At 44.9% G+C, this 24,036-nt stretch overlaps 1 protein-coding gene across 1 annotated transcript in view; it reads right to left on the bottom strand.

Moving 5' to 3' along the window:
- Window positions 1-24,036, bottom strand: part of LOC142574707 (uncharacterized) — a 182,176-nt gene that overhangs the window by 10,757 nt on the left and 147,383 nt on the right. Inside the window, exons 18-19 of the mRNA XM_075683735.1 lie at window positions 13,652-13,731; window positions 8,012-8,080 (exon numbers count right to left, since the gene is read on the bottom strand). Of these exons, the coding sequence (XP_075539850.1) occupies window positions 8,012-8,080; window positions 13,652-13,731 (149 nt within the window). The remainder of the gene's footprint in view (window positions 1-8,011; window positions 8,081-13,651; window positions 13,732-24,036) is intronic.

Raw genomic sequence — 24,036 nt, 5'->3', positions numbered from 1 at the left:
GACGGGGTAGTTGGAGAAGTATGGGAGAGGCCTTTGCCCTGCAGTGGGCGTAACCAGGCTGCTGCTGATGATGATGAATGCCCGGAACTTTGCTGCAGAAGTAAGATGAAGCGTTAGCGAAAGTCCGCAACACCATTCACTTCCAGTGAAGAGTCGAACAGGTTAGATATGGCTTCGCGTTCCCACTAAAGCGGGCAGACTTAGACGAGCCAGGTAGGCGATGATGTTATTTTAAATGCGTTAGCATTCCTATGCTTACCCAACGAGTAAAACCGTCCTTCCGTCCGCCCCGTAAGACGAAGGCTTTCAAGATAGCGCCGGAGCAGCGAGCGAATTCACCCCCTTCGTGCTGCCCGTTACTTCAACATCAACGAAGCGGCGAGAACCCAGCACTCACGAAGCTCTCAGAATGCGCCGCACTCTTGCCGATTCGCAGATCATTTTCAATATACGGTCGGCGCGGCCGCATTATGCGCAGCTGTCGCCGGGGTAGGTTTGGTCGGTGCTTATAATGGTTCGACGCGGGTGAATAGCTTTGTTGCAACGATAGTCTGTGGGTCATATCAAGAAAAAAAAACTGGGTCCCTCTAACGCAAAATTATTCCAATATGTTTTTATTCTAATCTCCTGACGTCAAATTTGCGTAACCACCGACGCAAGCAGCAGGCGGTCACCCACAGGGTTGTCTCAACAGACCAATCAAACGCTCTCCTCGTTCATAGGAGGTCACTTTTCTTTACTTGAAAAACGAATAACATTGTCTACATTGAGCAGCTTGCCATATCTAATTGGCTCACAAGAGGCGACGAGCACGCTCAAGTGGAGAGGAATTCCATGGGGCCGAGCCACTGCACTGAAATTCGATAACCGGTTGAAGAGGGTGGTGCCGGCCTCTGCGATTCGTCCGCTTTCCCTTGCTTATTACGGTGGTTCGTTGAGAATCGCGGCGCCATCGAATAGAAGCTTAAAAATTACACTAAAACGGATCCTTAGCAAAGAAGAGTTGGCATAACAATGTCGTAAACGTGCCTAAAGTGTTCGAAAACATTACACGGCCACGCAACAAGCTTTATTAGATGCAAATAAACCCATGTTCTCCGGCAGGTGCGAGTAGCCAGTGCCTAAGGGATCGGCGGCAGTCATTTTTTATTTCTTTCGGAACGGTGTAGCCTGCGGCTATTCAGAAGAAAATTCAGTTTTGTTCGGCATATTAATGCATCTTCAATGCGTACACGTAACTTTGACCCAGAGAGTTTTTGTGGTTTTGTGACGTCGCGTGACAGGCAGATGAAGTAGGTGCAGCCCGAAAACTTTTGACCAATAGCCGAGGGCTAATTGCGAAAAGGCAGTCGAATCAGAAATAACCATTTTTTTTTGTTCAGCCAAATCATGCATAATCAGTGTGCACATGTCATATCAGATGGGGGGCTATCGCGGTTTTCGTGACGTCGCGTGACAGACAGGTGAAGTGGGGGTGGTCCAAACATGTTTTTCACCAATCGCGGAGGGCTGATTGCAGCATTGGAATAGAAAAGTTTGGAATAGTTTTACGTTATAGTGCCCCTGGTTCTGCTGTGAAACAAAAAAAAAGAGTTCAACGACTCAAAAAGTGGGGCGCAATTCACAGCGTCATGAGAAAAACATTCACATTACTTACAGCGCACTACTCTTGACATAATTTACTGTAGTACGATAGAAGAATTTATATATTCGCCAAGCGTAGAGTAACGGCGATCCAGTTGCTTTTGGTCATTCGTGGTTTAGGTATCCAGGCAAGTGAAGATTTTACAGATTATGGAAAATTATGCGATTATGCGATGATAATGAGGAAATTGCCGATGTAGTCGTCACTATCGCCATACGTGAAGTACTGGGTAGTGATGACGTAAGCATGACACCACCTAGAAATATTGATTGCCTCATATTTTAAACATTTGATGCATTTACAGCGCTTTAGTGGAAACCGAAAAATACCAAGAAAAGCAAATACAGAAAGAGAGCAGGACAACTGTCTTGTCTTCTTTTCTGAACATTTTTTGTTCCTCAATAAAGGAACGATAAAGAAAATTGGGCCCTCCTCATTGATCACCAGGATAACGATCTAGAATTATATCATGGTTTCTGTATGGCAATATATTTTGTTGCGTGGAATACTGCCGCCGATAGTACCGCTGCTGCTCCTTAATTTGAGCCACACGGACGAGTCATAACGGACGAGTCCCAAGTAACATCGCTCTATGTGAATCGGCCAATGCTGATGTAATATAAAGGTACCGTAGTCCACAACAGGTGGCCGTACGCAGATTTCCACTTTCGACATTTTCTCGCCGACACAAGCTCAGTTCCCGCTACGAACGAAGGGCACGTTATTACATAAAGCCTAATCTTTCAAGGTGGTTGAACCTAGTACTTCCTTTAGCGTGTCTGTAACCACTAAACATGCATCAAATATATTTTGAACTCCGAACTATTCCAGCCCTCTGTCATTCGTCGCAAACATTTACAGCGCAAGCTGTCATGGGCTCATTCCAACAGCCGTTTCGGTTGGTGATTGTGTCCCCCGCCGGTGTCCGGTGTCCGTAGCAGCTGCCGCCAAGAATGAGAAAAAAATGCCCAGTTACCGCCGGCATCGAACCAGGGCCCGCTTGCGTGGCAGTGAGCTACTCTACCACTGAGCCACGCCAACGCTTGCTAGTATGCTGCGCCAAAATGCCGTACAAACGCGTCTTAGCGCTCGACGGGACACCCGATTAAAACCTCTCTATTCTGATCAGTAGCGCCACCCTTTGATCTTTGCCGCCACTCCTTCGACCACGCCACTGTCCTGTTTTTTCTTTCTCCTCGCTGTCTCCGCGCCGGCGCTTCCCGCCCGCGAATTTTTATACCAGTATTATTTAGCTGTGCAAGACATGAACCATACTATGAGGTTACACAGCAGATCACTAGAGTATTTTAAAATATATACAATAAAAACTAAAAAACTATCATGTATACTCTTGCTTATTTTTTTAAGTGTCTTTTTAAAGCGACACATATAAAATTAGCCCATGAACTGCCTGCACTGCTTAAATTTTCCGTCTACTGTACTCATCCGAGTCATAGATTGCGAAAGCGGCGTGTTCATGGAAAGCAAGCCGCTGAACGATAGCCATTTTCAGAGCACTTCTGCTACTTAATCTCGGAGCCTATTTTCGAAAAATTCGCCAGCACGGCCTATCGGAGGTTCACCACGGTGGTATCAGTGTCATAATGCCCTAAATTTCCCAATATCGCTCCAAACGAGGGAAACAACAATCGCGCGCATTCATTCTACCACCGCGCCCGGCGGGCGCTGGCCCGAATAGCATGCCGTGCGCAACGGACCGTGGGAGAGTGGCATCCGTAGAGAATTAAGGAGTAAAGCAGGCCCGAGGAGGAGAGTGTCGCAATTTTCTAGAATGGAGAGGCTTTACACCCGACGTGACATGCGCACCGCGTAGCGCCGATGCGTGCAAATTTCGCATTGCAGTTGCATATGATCGCACCAGATAGACTGCCATGTAGTAGATGCACCGGTAGAGGTAAAAGGCAGATAGAGAAGGTCTGAGGAAAAGATGAGAAGAGATTTATACAAAATTGCCAGAAAAAAAAAAGCCTGATTAAATCAAGCTGGCTAGGCGCCATTGAATCATCATGACCACGATTAGCATCGTATCGAGCCACTTGTCATACGAAGCTGACTAGGTGACTATGGCACCACCGCCTTTGTGAGGGCAAGGGCAATGTGAGGGTCGCGGTATTTATTAGGATGAGTTGTCATTGGTTGTTTCTCTCTGTACAAAGCAAAGGAGCGGAGGCACAGAAAATGAAGAACGCGTGAATACAACGAACAGTGCTTTTAGGGGACTACGCATGATTCAGCGTAACACATCCATAGCGCGGTGTGTATTTAAATGTATTTCCAAGCTACGGATAACAATGCAGGTATCTTAAACGCTGCGCCTTTCTACCTCAAACCCTCGCCTGCAGTGTAAAAAGAAGTTACATGGCCACTGGCAAAAAAGTTATCTTTATGATGTTTTGCACTGGCATTGCTTATTGGCCGCAGTGTTGGGCCAGTGGTGAGAGGCAATCAAAAGCTCGAGTAACGTTGACAACACGAGTGCCTATTAGTTAGGTCACACTGTCGCATGCGTTGCCATTAGTATCATAAGGCAGTGCTTGAAGCTATGCTGGAAAGAAGGAAACAAATATACCTTAGAAGCATAAATGGTGGCTACAGAAAGGTTTTTTTCATGTACAAGAAGGAAAAATAGCCTTGTATAGGTACAAAGCAACGAAACAGAAACATGCATTTTTCCGCGCTGTGAAGGTAGTGCTAAACTACTACCTATCCTATAATTGGTGTGCTGACACCCGGAAGGTATGGCCCTGATGCGCGGGAAGAAATGGGCATTTGCCTATAAATCAGCTCTCAATCTATTCAGCACTGCAGTTGTCTTTAAATAAACGAGTCGATTTTTCACTATACACCAACGACCTGGCAGCGTTTCAGAATTCTTCAATTACCTTATTTCACGGGGCAAAGTAAAAAAAAACAACAACAACATAGGTTTCATTACACATAGTGACTTATTACGCTCATCTTACTGAACCAGAAACAGCCGAACGCAAAATGTTTATTACATAGCCCCCTGCATGTTCGTTACGCGACCTTAAAAATAAGATGTACAAGACTCTTCAAAATCATCGCTTTGAAATCTTTTGACCACTCCGCATTTCACTGCCTTATAACATAATGTTGTAAATTGTGCACTATTACAGTACGCACTTAACCGAAATAATTATTCGCCTCAAGAAAAGGGCATTACATATCACCTCCAGAATCATATTAACCAAGTTAAACAATTTTAAGAAAAGTCATATATATTCATTGTTTTAAATATTTTTTACGATAGCATATAGAAGCAAAATAAATTGAACTAGCAGTCTTTTTCACCTCCTTGTAACACGTAACATTTATGGCTAGTGATTTTGCACTGCTGAAAAAGAAAGTCGCTCAAAGCTTCATGCATTCAGTAGAAAGGCTTTAGTTCTTTGCTGTTTACTTGCCTTTTACTTTAATATATTTGGAGTATTTTACATGTGAGATGATAGCCTGTGTTAAAAGCACTTATTTTAGCCTCTCTATAATGATTAAAATGGATTAGGGCAATACATACTCCGTCAATATGATATAATTCTTGAATTTTCATCTATTTTCGTACATATGCGGGGTTCAAGAACACTCAGAATAAGGTTGTAGGCTGAAAATGAGCTCTTTGCATTGCACAATTAACTCCCCTTGCCGTATTTCTTCAGACGACTACCTAACTCCTGCAAAACCATCTAATACTAGAAGTCACCATCACCTAAACACCGCACCTTATTTTGCCCGTACGGACACTTTCAAATACAGTTTATTGCCCTGTGTAATCGAATACTGGAATAACTTGCCCGGTCCTACTCGTTCTCTTCCTTTAAACTTATTCTTGGCGGCCATTGAATATCTTTTTTGTTTCTATTGGTTTGTATTGTTCGTATTGCCTCTATTATTTATTATTTGTCATTGCTCTGCCATTCACACCCACTCCTGCAATAGCCCCATCGGGCTGCAGTATGTAGAAATAAATAAATAAATAAATAAATAAATAAGTAAATAAATAAATAAATAAATATTTGTGGTAGCAAGCAAGATGCAGAACTACAAAGGACAATGGGATGAAAAGGTAGGACAACGCTAAAAATAGGGAAAAAAAAGAAAGCGGTGCGGACTAAAGAGTGAATGGGAGTAGCCGAAAGTACAGTTGAGATCATGAGGAAGACACCGAGTTGGACAGGCCATATGATGTGTATGGTGGATAAGCAGTCGTCTACGAGTTTCAAAGCGGTTTTCAAATTATGTGAAGCGCAGTCGAAGATGAAGTGGGAATATGGTGGAAAATTTTTAAGCAGAGGATCGTGTCAGCTAGTCAGTGCCCACCAACCTTCGAAGCCAGTTTTCCACTAACTTGGAAACATTTCCCCATATTGTTTCAGTTACCTGCGAAATCTGGTTGTTAATCTCCTTGTCAATGTGATTTCCGCAAATATACATTTTCTTTTGCATTAAGAAAATAGGCCGCGCATTTGGTAGTGTAGGTTTCTTTCCAAGCTCGTTTTAAAATGTTTATATAACAATGTGACTGCAGTCGATGAAATGATGTCAACGTGCAAGTTATGCTAACAGGAATGCCTGCTGCTTGAAGTCCATATGCACAGAAAGATGTAAGCACATTTATTTACTGTTGTCCAAAATTCATTTGCAAATAGAGCAAGGTGCCTAGATAACACGAAACTTTATTCCAATTGCAATTCCAATTTGGGCGTTGGGTGCCGGACCGCTCTTACAGGACTAACAACGTGGCGCTTCACGACGCCAATGTAAGAAATTCTGCAGCATGTTACACCCCTGAAAAACGTGAAGGCGAAATCCTCCTGCACACTTGGCAGCGCGCCGTCACGCATCGTCACGTTGCTGCTTTCCCAGTTCGGCTTCTTCAGATCGGTTTCGACGCTTAGCTGCGGCTTCGTGTGCTCCTGTAGCGGGGTCCGACACGCGGTAACGACGTTTCTCTCTTCGACTTTGGGTTGCATCCTCCCAACATGGGATTCAAACGTATGCTGTTCTGTGTGTCGTATGGGTGATTTGAATAAGTGTATGCACTGTTCACTTCACTTTGCTGAGCGCTTGTGGCCTCGGCCTTACGGCGGTATGAGTAATGGCATGTTTTGCTTGCTTTTGGGAGTGTGAGCCATTGCTTACGCGGTATGAGCCGTTGTGAAGGTCACGTGTGTTTTTTTTTTCCTTGTTCCACTCGACTAGGCTGCGCGTTTCTGTACGTTGTATGCCTGATTCCATTGAGTGTAGGCACTGTACGCTTCACCTTGAAGAGTGCTTGTAGCCTCTGAATTACAAGAGGTATGAGCCACTGCATTTTTTGCTTGCTTAGGGAGGTTCGAGTCACTGCTAATGATGATAATTTTTGTACCATTGGACCCGACGACGCGTTCCTCGCGAGTTCACTATGCCTCACTTAAGGCTTTCGCCTTAAAAGTAACTAAATCTTTTTTGGATGCCGTGTACTGTCGTAGCACCACCGCACTTACGTGTTTACACGTTATTTCCAGTGAAGCAGGCACATGCGCGAATATAGGCGTTTGCCCCCTCTCCCCAAAAAATATCGCCCAGACGAATGACCACTGGTTGTCATGAATATGGGCTATTCTCGATAAATATTAGTATTCACAAGCCAGTCACGAGAGTTCTCTCAGCACCAGGTACGTGTCCGGTTGCGTCCAGATTTGCCCATTCTGTATTTTGTTTGGTGCTGCATAAGCTTAGAGATACATATTTCACTCAAAATTTCGCACGTATCGACAGCACAGCTAGAGGTATTAATGAAAATATCACGTTAGCATTACTTCATTAAAAGGACCAGGACACCAGGTTAAAAAAACAGCAAATTTTCCGTCAAAATCCGTCCCCTCAATTCAGTAAATAAAAAAAATCGTTAATCATCTAAATATGGATAATTCAATCACGAAAAAAATATTCCTGGTGCTGTACGTCACTGCTCACAGAATGCAATTGGTTGTTTTCTCGCACATTTAGTGTATTATTTATAAGAGCTTGGCTAACGTTGCTGGAACACCTTGTACGCTTTCCACGTGCCTTGTATGAAGTGCAATTTGCGCACAACTCTTGCAGGACGTCCAAGCATCCAACAGAGGCAATGCCTGTTCAGATCCCGTTGCTCTTGCACCTATACATTTATCCAGGGCATAGAATGTTATTTCAACGCAACTTGTACGGCAGCACTGTGTCACCGCACCAAATTGGTTGATAGCGAACGAACTATTTCTATTACTATCTTTTGCCCGATCGTCGGAGCCATTCAGCCGGTTTGTAACACAAGCTCGCATGCACGCCTTTTGACTCCCAACATCTTACCATGTAGGACATTGGCACGGCGACGCTGTCGATGAAGATTTGCGTGGCGCCGGTCTTGTTCTTGCTTGCCTGTAAGGAGCAGTGCAAGAGCTTCGGTTTATTCATGAAAGCCATCGTGTTACATTGAGCACACGAAAAACCCTGGCAAGCACTTATCGACAAAACGGTGCAGGTTGGTCATGTAATAATTGGTTTCGTGTTGGCACTGCGAAAACACGCGAACAGAAAGAATAAGCGAGACGGCGCTGTGCCCCCTCCCGTCTTTCTGTATTTTGTGCTGCTTGAGCTTTTCAATTATCATGATTTACAAACCATCCTGGTCAGCATCGTTTTCGGGATCGTATCGAATAAATACCAGGGGTATGTAGCTGTTCTATCTCTATCCAGTGGTGTGTTGGTTCCAAATAGTACACGTGCTCTAATGATTCCTGTCGATGAAGCAGGATGCTGCGACAAGTCTCACGCGATGCAGTATAGTAGAGGAAGGCTTTGATGCTGCAAAGTGAAGCTGCCCTATCTCATGTGATCAGACTATATAGCGCACATGAACGCCTTTACATTGCCACAGCAGCTACTCAGTGGCCATGACGTTCTGCCACTCTTCACGAGGTCATGGGATCGATTCCAGGCCGCGTAGGTCGCATTACAGTACAGGCGCAACACACAAAACGCGGCGCTATTCTGGTGACCTCGAGGAAAATATGGCTATGGAAGGTGAGTTGCACCAACTGCTTCACTTGTTATTCGGTTGTGGTTCCGCGAGCTCACAGATGCCTGCAGATTTAAAGCGAAGCTTTGTTCCCGCCAAACCTACCGAAGTTTTACGCACTTAAGTGCGAGCGAGCAACGTTTCTCATCAAATAAGATTACATAGCCCTGACTGCAGACCAGCATAGTGATGCTAGCCAGCGCGTCCGTCTTGTGCGTAATAAAACTCTAAACACGCAAAGCCTGTGCATATAATGCATGATCTCTCAAGGACACAGATATTTATGGAATGTCGCGCAACATCCGAGAGCTTGCGCCCTATAACGTAAAACTATTACAATATGTTTTCATTCGAATCTCCTGACGTCAAATTTGCATAACCACCGACGCAAACATCGGGCGGTCACCCGCAGGGTTGTCTGAACAACTCAACAAAGCAATCAACCTCTGTCCTCGTTCGTAGGGGGTCACTTTTGTTTTCTTGAGGAAGGAATAACGTTGCCTGCACTGGGCGGCTTGTCTTATATAATCGGTTCACAAGAGGTGAGGAGCACGCTCAAGTGGAGAGGGATTCGACGAGGCCGAGCCACTCAACTGAAAATCAATAACCGGATGAAGAGAGCGGTGCCGGCGTCTGTGATTGGTCCGCTGTCCTTTACTTAGCTTACGGTGGCTCGTCCAAAATCGCGGCGGCAAGCAACGAAAGCTTAAGAATGGCGCTAAAACCAATCCTCAGCAAATAGTTGGCAGACGAAGGCCGTAAGTGTGCCGAAAGTGCTCGAAAACGTTACACCGCCACGCAACCAGATTTATTACGCGCAAATAAACCCATGCTCTCCGGCAGGTGCGAATAGGCAGCGCCTGAGCGATCGGCCGCAGCCATCTTTTATTGCTTTCGGAACGGGGCAGCCTGCGGCTATTCAAAGGGAAATTCAGTTTTGTTCGGTATATTAATGCATCTTTAAGGCGTGCACGTCACTTAGACGTGGTGAGTTCTTGCGGTTTTGTGGCTTCGCGTGACAGGCAGGTGAAGTGGGTGCAGCCCGAAAACTTTTGACCAATAGCCGAGGGCTGATGGCGAAAAGGCCTCGAATCAGAAATAACTATTTTTCTTTTGTTCGGCGAAATCATGCATAATCAGTGCGAACACGTCATATCAGATTGGGAGCTATTGCGGTTTTTGGGACGTCGCGTGAGAAACAGGTGAAGTGGGGGTGGTACAAAAAAGTCTGTGACCAATCGCGGAGGACTGATTGCAGAATTGGAATAGAAAAGTTCGGAATAGTTTTACGTTATAGAGCCCCTTATTTGATTTATCTGCATTAGGGCTGCTGGTTCCTTGATCAACCGGGTATTGTAATGATTCGCCCTCATAAATAATGGAATATCTATACACAATGTAGGGCCAGTGAGCGCACTTCTGTGCTGCGTAATAAGGAATACATGACACCTCTCATCAAAATAGCACAGGGTACTAGACGATTTCTTTGGCCTTGTTATATTTTGTCTGCCCCATTCCTGGAACGCTGCGTTCGTGCCGATAGTTGTATCCCTGTTCTTGACCCATGCGGTGAATGTGTATGGTTAAGTACCGCTGTGTCTTTAATACCTCTTTATCTTAATACCTCCTTATCCTTCTTTCCTCGACAGGCATCATAACATATTACATTCACAATCCTGACCGTCGGCTAACGGCTGCAGGCCGCAAGGTTGTGCTTGTGGCTTCCGCAACCTCAGTAACCCAAAGAAGCATCGCGGCGCTTAGACCCAAGATTATCTTTGATGTGTCTGTTTTTTTAAGTTTTTTTGCCTACGTATGCCGCAAACTCGCTGTCAGACAGATATAAATAAAAGATATCAACTGATACATAAAATTTGTCCACTTGGAATGCTGTAACGGATTCAGTTGATGCAACTGCGACATCTGTTCTTGTTGCAGAGCTATGAAATTGCAAACTTCGTGCTTCTATATTTGTCGGTGAGAATTCGTTTCAAAACATCCATGCCCTAAATCCAGATTCCGCTTCTGACAGTCACTAAACTTTAGCTTTCTCTCTTAACTGCAACAGATTTAATTAAATCGGCGATGTTCTCATCTAAGAAAAGTGTTTCTGCGTTTTACATGTATTTGAATAGGTATGCATAGGAGTTGGGCCCAATCAAAAGCTTCGTCTTAACGCAATATTCAGGGTCTATCACGCAACTTGAACAATCATTTCAAAACAAAGTGGTTAGCCGCAGATGAATGAGAGCAACGTCATATGGTTTACCGTCGTGTGGTGCTCCCAAGAGCATTTTTTAAGTATTTCGGCTAATTAGGTGTTTAGCAAGATGAAGTATGCAAAATGTTTAATATACACTTGAGGGCCAAGCGCGTTTCATTGCGTTGTAGAGGGGATTCAGAAATGTGTGGTTCAATTTTTTGTACACGCTGCATTGTGACTTTTTTCGGCTCTTAAAACTCACAAGATATTAAATAAAACCACGTGAATACTAATGAATAAATAATTCATCCTAAATTATCAACTTCTCAAATACTATAATTGGATGAAAAGTGTCAGAGAAAGTTGTAAGGCAACACGAAAAACTCCCGATACAACATTTGTTGCTCAAAACGTGCTACACAAGTGTTATTTTGCGTCTAATCGCGGGCTTCATTCATGCTAGGAAGAACACAGTTATGTAGCACATATGAGCAACGGAATGTTGTATCGGGAGTCCTTTCATCTTGCTCAAGAATTTTCTCACTGACACTTATAATCGAATTATAATTTATGAGAACTTAATTAATTATTAGGACTAATTCTTTAATTAAGCGGTATGCAAGAAATTTTCTGAGTATGTCCAAGCGACGGCAAACACGATTACACCGATTCTGTCCAGCTACGTGAATTTTTATTATTGTTAAATTTGTTTATTTCTAAAATAAAGTCTGCCACCAAATTCGCCAAAGATCATTACAGAACATGCCAAAGTACCTTGATATTCATGACGTCACACTGACATGTGGCACCATGTCTACAGCCCAAACTCAAAAATGGAACTGCCGGCCATTAATTTCTTCGCGAGAAATAAACAAATATCTGCCATATACGTACGTATGTGTAAACAGTTTTGAAATAATACTTTGCACCCCGGAAATCGCTAGTGTCACTCCTATTACGCGGTGTTTAATTTTTTAGATCATTCAGAATTTTCTAATATCATATGTGGCCGGTAGCGTAATTAGAATTCTTCAGCTGGATTACTATAGCGGCGTGCATTAGACGCATGAAAGAATCAAAATGCACAATAGATTAATAAACATGTATTTACTAATTAAGGTTTCAATACCTACTTTAATAAATTAGTATTGCAATTTACGAATTAAAGCTGGTGAGGTTGAGAGGGTTATTTTCCCGGAATTAAAAGTAAGGAACTCGGGGTTTCGAGGCATATCTCGAAACACCCGAGTTGAGGTAAATGCGCCTTGCGATAAAAATGCACCATTCGTCAACTTTCTTTTCTAACAAAGCGCTGTTTAATGTATTTGTGGCATTGCTGAGTGACGTACCCCAACACAATATACCAGCATTCGCTGGCTCATCGCTTTGGAAAACCTACCACAGTTGTTTAGTGACTACGCTAGGATGTCGGCATGCTAAGCACGAGGTCGCGGGATCGAATCCCGGCCACGGCGGTCGTGTTTTGATGGGGGCGAAATGCAAAAACACCCGTGTACTTAGGTTTAGGTGCGCGTTAAAGAACCGCAAGGGGTCCAAATTCCTGGAGTACCCCCCTACGGGATGCCTCATTATCAGATCTTTGTTTGGCACCTAAAATTACACAATTGTTAAAGAAAATTCTTCTACAATATAATGAACATAAAATAAATCACATAGACGTCTGAGGCGAGCCGCCGCCGCAGCTGTGGTTCGCAGATCCGCGAACCGCACAGCAAGTCTGGTGGAGTGGTTCGTATGGCGAGCAGTGGCTTTTTCCATTACAGCCAGCCTACTTAAAGCTGTTGCTGTTATCAAAGCCAGTTATGTGCGTAGGCGCGGAAGGTGTGCCTTGCCGGACGAGGCGATGACGTTGCAAAGCGTTCTGTAGAGCTATGCATGCAGTCGTGGCGACATTGTATCCGCCCACATTGATGCACGAAAGTTACTGAAACACGACTGTATTTTGTCGCACACATTGGAAATGATTATATCAAAACTGGTGTCAGCCTAATTTTTCACCTGGACAGGGCTCCCAACTTCACCGGCTGCAATTCGTAAATTGCAACATGTAACATTAATAATTGAAAAAAATAATTAGTTGATTATGCTTTTATTTATGCTATTTCACTTTCTTGTTCAAGTAATGTCCACCTCTGAGTTCTCCATCTGCCGCAGGCGACTTTTAAAAAAAATTGTGTATGAGAAAAATTTTGCAAGGACTTAGGGGTAAATTGGAGAGGAACTCGGAGCTCAATCTGGGCACGTCCTTGCTCTTCGAAGAGCGAAGTGCGACTGATGGTGGTACTGAGATGACCACCGTCAGCTGCACTATATATATTATAGGCATGGTAGTCTAAGGTTTTCCATTCCCTCTTTACCTCTACCACGAGACCACCTTGTCATTCATACTTTTTCACACTTTGCTACTTCATAAATAAATAAAGAAAGAAAACATCCTGTAGTATAATCAGGCTTCCATTTACAGATGGCAGTAAAGACGGAGAAAGGTCGTGGCACTGCGGCGGCGTGCTACTTCATAAATAAATAAAGAAAGAAAACATCCTGTAGTATAATCAGGCTTCCATTTGCAGATGGCAGTAAAGACGGAGAAAGGTCGCGGCACTGCGGCGGCGCCCTTTTTCTCTCTGCACAGCAGTTACTATAAATCGGGGTAATGCGGCATTACAATCTGTTGGGAGTGAAAGCAATGGCAAGCAGGAACACTTACGGGGTTAACAAGCTTGCGGTAGCAGTTGATGGCATCGAACACAACTTTCCCTTCTGGATCCTTCTTGGTGGCCGAGAAGACTGACAAAAACGAACAAGTATATCGACAATCAGCAGTGGCAGACGGAAATTCTATCTGGAGTCGCGTGATATAAAAAAATACCCACACTCACAACTTGGGCGTGAAAGTGTCTGCAATATCAAGACATGATACAACGAGATAAGAAGAGAAAATGAGCATTTGCTGAATATTGGTGGGTTATCCTGTAATTTTCTTGATGTCTTCTCGCAGCAACGATGTTGCTGCTGTGACTGATGCCATTTCGTGTCTTGGTCCTAATTACTGCGTGCGGAAAGAGAGATGGTTGACCCTCTTTCAAAGCAATCGGTAGAACACGAATGCGAAACGCGTCTTAACAGAATATGTCGCATTCTTATAGTACGCGAAGAATTAAGTCGCAAGTAGCCAGTGCAAGCACTCCACCAATCCACAGGGATCCTCGGAAATCGCCACACAAGGCAAAGTTGTCGAACGACTCGCGACCGCGAGACATCTATTGCACGTGCCGTACACTGCGTCAAATTAACCGCCATAAGCCACAGGCGTTCGCACACCGTACAAGCTAAACTAAACGGGTTTTTGTTGCTGCGTCAACTCACAGTCCGGTGCAGTGAAAGGCGCACGATTTTGGGGTCGGCTAGCGCGTTTCAGGTTTGCTTGGCGAGCGGCGTTCTGCTGCCGAGTCGCTTCGGCGAAGGCACAAGCACTTCGGTCCGGCTCCGCAGTGTGTTGGGCAGCCATGTCAGTTGCAATCGGCTTCCGGAATGCGAGTGGCACAGTTCTCAGCGTGTGCCGCGAACGCGTGAAGGCCTTCTGCTTCACGCTGGTGCGTCATCTCGCCGGAGCATGCTCAACACACTGCTAACAAATTTCCAAGGGACGCTAAGCGCCAATACAGAGTGTTTACGGACTCTCAAAATGCCTTTAGAGCTTGTAAGGTCACTCGTACAACCACTGCTGTGGTCCAACAACTCCGCCTCCATGTGCGTCGTCTGCGTGACTAAGGCCATGATTTTGAGTTATACACTGGTTCTTGGGGCACATGGGTATACCAGGAAATGAACGAGCCCATTGACTACCGCGTGCCACGGTACTATCCACGCAGTCGAAACCACCTGAACAGTTACTGAACAACGTACCTCAAGACGCGGAAATACACCGTTAGTCGCACGATTCCATGGAAGCAATAGCCGAAGCCAAGCGCCACCGGCGCAGCTATCTCCTCACTACGTCCAATCCCACGGACCTTCCTCCCCTTCCCTCCCAGGCTGCCACTCGTCGGCAGCAGCTTCTACTGCTAGCACGTTCTGCGCCCTTGCGCCCCGCGGTTGTCAAAAGTGGGAGAGGGGTCAAAGAATGTCGTTTGCCTCCCGGCCCACTTTTGAAAGCGGGCACTGGCTCTTTCGGCTGAACGTTGGAAAAACCAATAAAACTACAGCCGAACCCAAATTTTGTTTCTTAGAAGGGGGCCCACCACATACGTAATGCTTTTATTTACTACAGATATCCCTGCTTGGACAATGACGGTTGTTCTTTGTGCCCTCCCGGGACGCCGCACACGACGCGCTGGATTCGACATACACGCTCGCTTCGCGGATAACGCCTGGCGCTGGACAGTTCCCGCCCTAACAAACTGTCAGCTTGCTGACTGCATCATGCCCTACTTTTTGGGACAGCTATATCCGTGTTCTAATACACAATCGGCTGGTTATATTTAATCTATGGTTGATGGGGAGGTCCGGATCAAGTATCATATTCAGTCGTGCCCAACGACTTATGTGCCTCACAGCTTTAAATCATTGGATTATCAAGTGCTGGAACTATTTAATCCCTGTACGTTGCAGCGTTGTAGTCTCAGTATCTTATCACCATCAGAAATCTAATGAAGCTTCTTACAGACGTAACTGCCGAATTCATTTGTGTAATGGAAACTTATCCCAGATATGCTCCTCGAAATTACCTGGGTCGAACTAGCAGAGCCATTTAAATAACAATAGAACACCGACAAAAATTCTTTCTAAAGAGGTGTGTCACTTCTAACTGATGATTTCATTTTCAGGCTTTTCCTAAATAAGCGCTACGCTATTTGTTTCCCAGCAGGAGAGAAAACAGAACATATATATATATATATATATATATATATATATATATATATATATATATATATATATATATATATATATATATATATATATATTGTGGGGATGCGTGACTTTCACGCGTCCCCTGATATCTTGTTTTCCCGCATAGCTGCCGTCTCCTGCAGTGCGGCTTCGCGGCGTGGCCTGGCGCCCGCGGCGGCCGGAGTGGTTGAAGCGCAGTACGAGAGATGGCGCGAGTGTTGCGCTGCTAACGCCGCCTACAGGCGGGGTTACTTGGGCGCTAAAAGGAGAAGGCGCTGCCTCTTTGGTTCGGGACGGTGAGCAGCGTGCCGTGCCGCGCGTGCACCGATCCATGCTTCTGCGAGACCGTCTCGTGAGGCCTCGTGCGAGAGAGCCACCGTTCGCGTGACCGTACGCGTGAACGACCAGGCGTTGGGATCCAGCAAGGGGCGAACATATTCGCTCGCTATCGGGTCGCGTTGAGTCGGACTTCTGCGATTTGTCGCGCGCCCATCGGCAAGTTTTGTGGATAGCAACTCGGCTAGCAGGCATTGATCTATGAAAGGTGCAATGAATGTCCTTGTGATTGTTTGCACTACTGTGTCGTCCTTCCTTTGTCCCAAGAGTACGGGTGAGAACCCCACAATATATATGTGTGTGTGTGGGGGGGTGTGAGAGGGAGAAAGAAAGAGAGAGGTCAGGTCGTTTGCGGTTTGCCAGCTCCCCCCCCTCCAGAGAGAGAGAGAGAAATTTATTTACAGAAAGGAAGAGAGGTCGGCCTGAGCTATAACTTGCTCTGTCCTGCTACTCTACACTGGGGAAAAGGACGGGGAGGGAAAGGGCTGGTGAATGATGTACGTATACGGAAGAGATGCGTATATACATATTCACAGAGTTGTGGCCTTTCAAAAGCCGTGCGTCCAGCCCAGTGGCTAGGAGAAAAGCTCCACCCAACTCCAGAGATTGTTGGTACGCCACTGGGAGGGAGCCTCCACTGCGCTGAAACTAGTGAACTGCTCACTGTCGGTGCTCGTTAATGTCATACTGCAGTACTTCGCTTCACCGCTCCTAGATGGCTGCACAATCCCTGTCAAGAAAGCATATTTAACACGTTGCTCCTACGTCACATCCGCTACAGGAAGTTGACCGTGGATCCCGGCATAAAACACCTTCGTGTTAAAGTAAGTCGCATGAACCGTGGTATCACTCAAACCTCTGAGCGAAATAGAGAAGCGGTATAACTACCCAACTATATTACGTATACGTGGGTAACTGCGTTGAATAGTGGACGTGGGCACGGGAGTGGGCATGGTGGCACCGCAGAAGCCATGCCCACCTGTAACTCGTCTTCTGTTCCTTGAACAGGTGCTGTTGATCTGCGCATCTTGCCATGAGAACGCATACAACAAGTGCATCGTTGGATCCGTTCCTGATATGGACGTTTTCGACTGGCAAGTGCCTGTCAGCGACACCCTCGGCACCAGATACTATGGAAGCATCACGGGAACTTCGTCCTGTCCTATAAAGGCAGCGGATTCAGCGCCCTGCATCAGTGGGCATGGTGGCACCGCAGAAGCCATGCCACCTGTAACTCGTCTTCTGTTCCTTGAACAGGTTGGTTTCTATTCGTATTATGGTTACAAGAATGATAATCGCTTCATTGTAGTGCTGCCGTGTCCAAAAGTGCTTGATTTGTCATTCGCTTCTCTGTGTCTGTTATCTGGTGACATTGAGACGAATCCAGGTCCTAACACAACAAAGCTCTTGAAAGAACTGCTTGACGGGCAACAAGCCATCAAAACGGATTTAGCCGCCTTGAGCGAGAGAATAAAACCAGTTGAGAAGACGGTGCAGGCTGTCAGGGACCAAGCCAAAGTGACAGCTGTGTTGACTAAGACAATCAAAACCCTGAACGCGTCTGTAAAAACGCTGCAGGATAGGCTTGCGTCATTGGAAGACAGAAGCAGACGAAATAACCTCATGGTTTTCAGAATTCCGGAGGGCGAAAAAGAAACAACAGAAGAACTATCTACAAAAGTGCTTACCGATTTATTTGACAAACAGCTGAACGTAACCCTGCACACAGTTGAACGAATACATAGGATCGGGAATGTGAAGAGCAAACAGCCGCAACCTAAATTTTAAAGCTTTACATTAATTCTAAGCTTTAAATTCTAAAGCTTTACGATTCCAGAGAAAAATCAAAAGTATGCAAGAACTGTAAAAAACTAAAGGGAACTGGCATATCCATTGCTGATAACTACAGCAAGGAAACGGTTACCAAACGCACGCTTCTTTGGAATTCTGCGCAGGGTGAACGAAAACAAGAACAGCGCGTGCGTCTTGACTATAATAAAATGTTCATCGATGGTGATATATACAGTTGCCACGACGAAAAAAACCGTCGAGTCAAGCTCAGGAGTAATAAGAGCACTCTATCAGCTGTAAGGGAGGACTGACCGAAACAGAGAGGGCATCATTAATTTCTTCTAGTTAACTTTAATGCTAGAAGTATCGTGAATAAGACTGCAGGCTTAGAGTACATTTTAGTGAATTATGATCCGGACTTTGTTACAATCACACAGACAGGGTTGCGTTCAGAGATTCAAGATGATGAGATAATACCTCCCGGATACAAGATAGTACGTCGGGATCGGCAGTCTCGAGGAGGCGGCGTCGCAATAATAATGAAAAAAAATGAAATGAAATGAAAAATAATGAAAGAAAATATTGAATTCAAAACACTAAACGGTATCCCAGGACACGAAAGTCTTTGGTGTGAAATAAATATTGGAACGTCACGAGTACTTCTCGGTACAATCGATACAGTCGATAGAGTCGAGTACAGTCGATACAGAGTTACTTAGAAGCAAACAAAAAGCGCCACTGCCGACTACTCCTAACCGGTTACTTCAATTTACCAGCAATTAACTGGGACACGTTCGCCACAGAATCGCGGGAACAGGCACACTGCGATTTGCTCCTTGACATTGCATTCACTCATGACCTTTCACAAATTGTTCGTCAAAGTACGCGAAATTCAGGGGAAAGTCCATCTATCCTGGATCTGGCATTCCTTGACGGGTGCTTTGACCAGTTTGAAATGTCGGTTGAGGAGGGTATCTCAGACCATGAAGTTGTCTTCGTTCAGATAGCACATAACGACACAAAGTCAAAAGAGGCGGTTACATATGTTCCAAATTTTTTGGAAGTTGACGACACAAGTATCATTGACTACTTGTCAGTTGCACTGGACAATTTTGATTGTCAAAGTGATATCAATACCATGTGGCAATCGTTGAAGCATATTATTTTCTATTGTATCAGCAAATTTGTGCCGGTTCGTAAAAGAAAGAAAACTAAACGGAACCCTTGGATCAAAAGGGAAATCATCCAACTAAAACGTCGTATAAGCCACCTGAGACGGAAAGTAACAAAAGACCACGCAAAAATAACTGAGTTGTCTGCACAACTGCGTTCTGTGATCACTGAAGCCCAAAAGCAAATATTACAAAGAAACATTGACAGATTTCTTGAGGTCGTCTCCAGATAAATTTTGGTGTCACATGTCGATAAAGGACAACGAGTCGTATAGCATTGTAGTTGAAAACACTGTAGTTACTGATCCTGCAGTGATTGCTTCTTCTTACAACGAGTTCTTCCAGTCTGTTTTCTGCTCCATCAGAATCCAGTACTGAATCCATACTCTCCCCATCGCTTCGCTCGGAAGAGATGCCAGACGTTGAAGTCTCATATTAGGGAATTCTAGTTCTTCTACTGAACATTGACGTCAAAAAATCGGTAGGCCCCGATGACATACCCAACGCATTTCTGCGCAGGTATGCGGAATGGGTTGCGTATAGCTTAAAAATTATGTTTGACGCGTCACTTGCGGAAGGCCGAGTCCCTGATGACTGGCTTACGGCAAAGGTTATACCTGTGCACAAATCTGAAGATAGACAGATAATTGAAAATTATCGTCCAATATCGGTGACCTGCGTTTGCTGCAAGCTCTTAGAACATGTTGTAGCCAAGTCAATTTAGACGTACATCGAAAATGTGAACTCATTCTTTCCAAACCAACGCGGATCCCGACAGCGCCTTTCCACAACAATACAGCTTCTTGGAACAATCCATGACTTTGCCAGCGCATTAACCAATAAGAAACAGATAGATGCCATCTGTCTTGATCTGTCCAAAGCATTCGACAGAGTGGTACATGCAGAATTGATTGTGAAACTGACTAATATGGGAATAAACGCGACGATGGTAAAATGGATAACCGCGTACCTCCGGGGCAAAACCCACTACGCAGAAGTGGAACACTATAAATCAAAGCCGTTGAACGTAACGTCTGGTGTCCCACAGGGGTCTGTGTTAGGTCCTGTGCTATTTTTAGTATATATTAATAACATTTCCTCTGCAATTGACGAAGGTATCACGGCGCGACTTTTCGCCGATTATTGCTTGCTATACAAAGAAATTAATAGCACAGAAGATCAGAAATTATTCAGTGACGCTCTTAGGGCTGTAGAAAAATGGTGTGACAAATGGAAAACGAAAATAAATGAGAGTAAAACTGTTGTATTGCGCATAACGAATAAAATAAATCATATTTTTTATTTTAATTACACAGTGAATTATTTGGTGCTTTCCACGGTTGACGTGCTGAAATACTTAGGCATACATATATGAGCGAATTTAAGCTTGTCGAACCATGTTACAAAAATATGCCAAACTGCAGAAAAGAAGCTTTGGTTCTTGCGACTGAAATTGCAGTTAGCCTCACAGTCAGTAAAACTAACAGCTTATTTAACGTAAGTTTGGACCCACGTTAGAATATGCCAGCATAATCTGGGACCCTTATCAGTCAGGGTTAATTGAGAGACTGGAAAGAGTTCAACGTCGAGCAGCAAGGTTTATTCTATCGCGTTATTCTCGCACAGATTCAGTCTCCGAAATGCTCGGTTTGCTGAACTTGCCTACGCTCGCTGAACGCCGGCGCACACCTAGGTTAAAGCCCTTCTTTCTTCTCACTAAGAACACATTCAACAGCAATAGCGAACAGTATCTGATAGCACGACAAGGTAGAACACTACGGAAAAGCAAATATAATACTTTTCAAATACCTGAGATGCACATTAACGCTTACGCATTTTCCTTCTTCCCAAGAACCATTAAAAAATGGAATGAATTACCGGTGTTAACGCGAGAAAGCACCAGTGCCGAAGAATTTGATACAAACTGAAAGCAACATTGCTTTCAGTGCTTTTTTTAGGGGGGGGGGGCGGTGTATGGGGGGGACCTCGTTTATTAACACTGCATTTATAGTCATCTAGATCGGAGTATCTGTAGAATATTTCGTTTATGTATCTTCTTTGTTCGCTTATGTTCACCTATTAAAACACTATTCAAGTACTGCCTTCATGCACACTACTAATTGCCGAAGTATTGCTATTGACATGTTTTAGTTTTGTGCTATATATATTATTGTAATACCATGTATTGTACTAATTGTTGAAGTGCTGCTTTGACCCACCCTGTAACGGCCGACAAGCCAACAGTACGAGTACATAAATAGAAAACGTCCTGGCGTCATGATGGCAATAAACAAGGTCGATACACCACAGAAAATTTGTTTGCTGCTTTGGTAAAAGAATTTTCTATGGTGTATCAACCGCCTAAATTTTAATGGATTTTTTTTCATGCTCTCCATTTCTGATAAGCAATACTCTTGTGGTTTTGCCATTACATGCCTCTGTATTTAGATGAGTATTCGATGTCCTGCCGCCTATAAACCTCAATTCCTTTCAGCTGTGCTGTTTGTAAATATTGCGAATGTATCTTACTATGCACATACGCGTGTTTTTGTTTATTGTAGCCCACCACTGCTCCATGTATAAGTGGTGATAACGAAGTCAAGCGATGTGTCTTTTGTAGTTCTCATCTTCGACACACTGCACGATAGATCCCGACGAGAAACCAAATGTACCTCTTGGTGACAGCGGTCGCACATGCCCTTAAGTTTTTCTTCTGAAACTGGCAGGCGAGCACGTGCCAGTTAATGAGCGCGGTCAGCGCGGGCAATGGCACAACTGGCGTGTTCGCTATTCGAGGTCACAATCCACGGAAACAAGATGTCTACTGATAGCGCGGGATGTCGGCTGTACGGGAAGCAGAACGCAGAATAGCCTTCGACAGTGTTGTGCGAAGAGTTGTATGCGAAGGTAACATAAGAGAGAGCAATGGTCTCAATAACGGAGTTCGGCTGAAAGGCACTTCGCAAGCATATCTGCAATGAGCATGGACAAAAAGGTATAGCCACGGTCTGTGAGCGCTTGACCTGGAGCCCCATGCACCAAGATGACGGCGTGTAGCAGGATATTTGACATCTGTGGTCCAACTGGTTGGGAATGCTCGCCTAATGGCGTATCCCGTCACGCAGTCCACAGCGGCCGCAGCCACTTTATTCTCGGTGTTGAAACCGGAAAAGGACCTAGGATGCTTAAGCCAAAACGGCAAAGTGACCCGGGCGGGACATCCAATAAGTTTACGCTTATTTATTTGATCTAATGAATTTTCTTCCTTGGGTTATGCCTATGATAATCGCACGATGGCTCTTTCTTTGGCGTTAATATACTGCGCACAAGATCCACAGTTGGATCTCCGGCTGCACCCGGCTTTTCGTGCACGTTTAAAAAAAAAGCACCAGGTGGTCAAAATAATACGGTGAAATTCACTTCCAAGTTTCTGGTGGTAAAAATACAGTTAACATCATAAGTTATCCTTGTTCTATGGAACATTGTACATAGCCACGAATATGACTCATGAGCCACAGTTCGGCCATCTCACGAAAACGGCGGCGCCTGTCTTTTTGACGCAGTGCTGCCGTATAAGCAGCAGGTGCGTGCAATGAACAACGGTTAGAGAAACGAGAGCTGCACAGGATTTCGTTGAATACATTTGGTACTATTTTGGACATTGTAGAATTACGCCATGCTGTGGAACTTAGGAATGGCGGCATTTTGCTAACCAGAGTCTGCCGTACGTGATCCTCTCTCATAGGCTCAATATGCCGCTGTTACCAAACTCTAAAACATGACGGAACTTGACAATGTCTACAGTAGTACCCTCGAGCAAAAGACGTCCCCATAAGTGTTTCCGGACAAGTCCCTGATATCATCACCATATGTTAACGCTATGTACGACAGGGGAATTACACTGTGAAAAAGAAAACACATGCGGAAATTACAGAAAACGAAAAACTAAGCAAATAGCGTTCTGAATGTCCAGAATTATCTGCGGAAGTAGTTGGCGCAATATTCGTTCACTCGTTCTTTTTGTCCTCCGTCAGCTGTTGCGCTGTATTTATAATGAATTACGAGCTAGCCCATTCCCGCATATTGTTCCATATCGTCACTTGGTGGGTAAGGTCGCGTTCTTTGATGCAGAGCCTCTCGTCGCTTTTCCAGGTTCCGTTTCTTTTCGGCCGCCGAGTTTTCGCTGCAGCACGATCGGTCGCCGCTTCGCCGATCCGCCAAACAGTTCACCAACCTCGGGTGTACGTCAGCGCTTCTCGGACCAATTAGCGAGGTCCGAACACGTCGGGACCTTTCCCTGTCTGCGATGACCTACTTTCTGTCCCCGGACTCCGCCTCCACGGCAGGCTTCTCTTCCCTGCGGCGCTATACTTTCACTGTATCGGGGAGAAATTCCTGTCGGTGAACATGTAAACGGGGCCGCTTCGCGTGAAGGCCGATTCATAGGTAGTAACAGCAAGGTTTAGGTTTTTCTCGAACATCCTACGCTTCTCTGTACAGGGTGGTGACAAGCTCCCTTGCGTCGCCATATTGTATCGGGGAGAAATTCCTGTCCGTGAACATGAAAACGGGGCCGCTTCGCGCGAAGGCCGATTCATTGGTAGTAACAGCAAGGTTTAGGTTTTTCTCGAACTCCCTACGCTTCTCTGTTCAGGGTCGTGACAAGCTCCCTTGCGCCGCCATATTGTGTCGGGATACATAAATGCGCACTATGACAGACAGGGGGAATTTAAGTTCTGCGCTCCGCGACAGTGCGAAAATTTCCGCAGTTTGTGCGATTACGTGCATTGAAGTATTTACATCTCACCTTAAGAACGAAGGTGCAAGGCTTACCGTAAAGCAGTACTAGAATAAGTTTAGAGCGCAGCAGATAGCTTGTCGTCTTTGCGGCACATTTGCTTAC

Source organism: Dermacentor variabilis, chromosome 3 (genome assembly GCF_050947875.1).
Source record: "Dermacentor variabilis isolate Ectoservices chromosome 3, ASM5094787v1, whole genome shotgun sequence".
NCBI classification, from domain to species: Eukaryota; Metazoa; Arthropoda; class Arachnida; order Ixodida; family Ixodidae; genus Dermacentor; species Dermacentor variabilis.
Note: the sequence above shows the minus strand (reverse complement) of the source record. Positions and strands in the feature narration are given on the sequence as shown.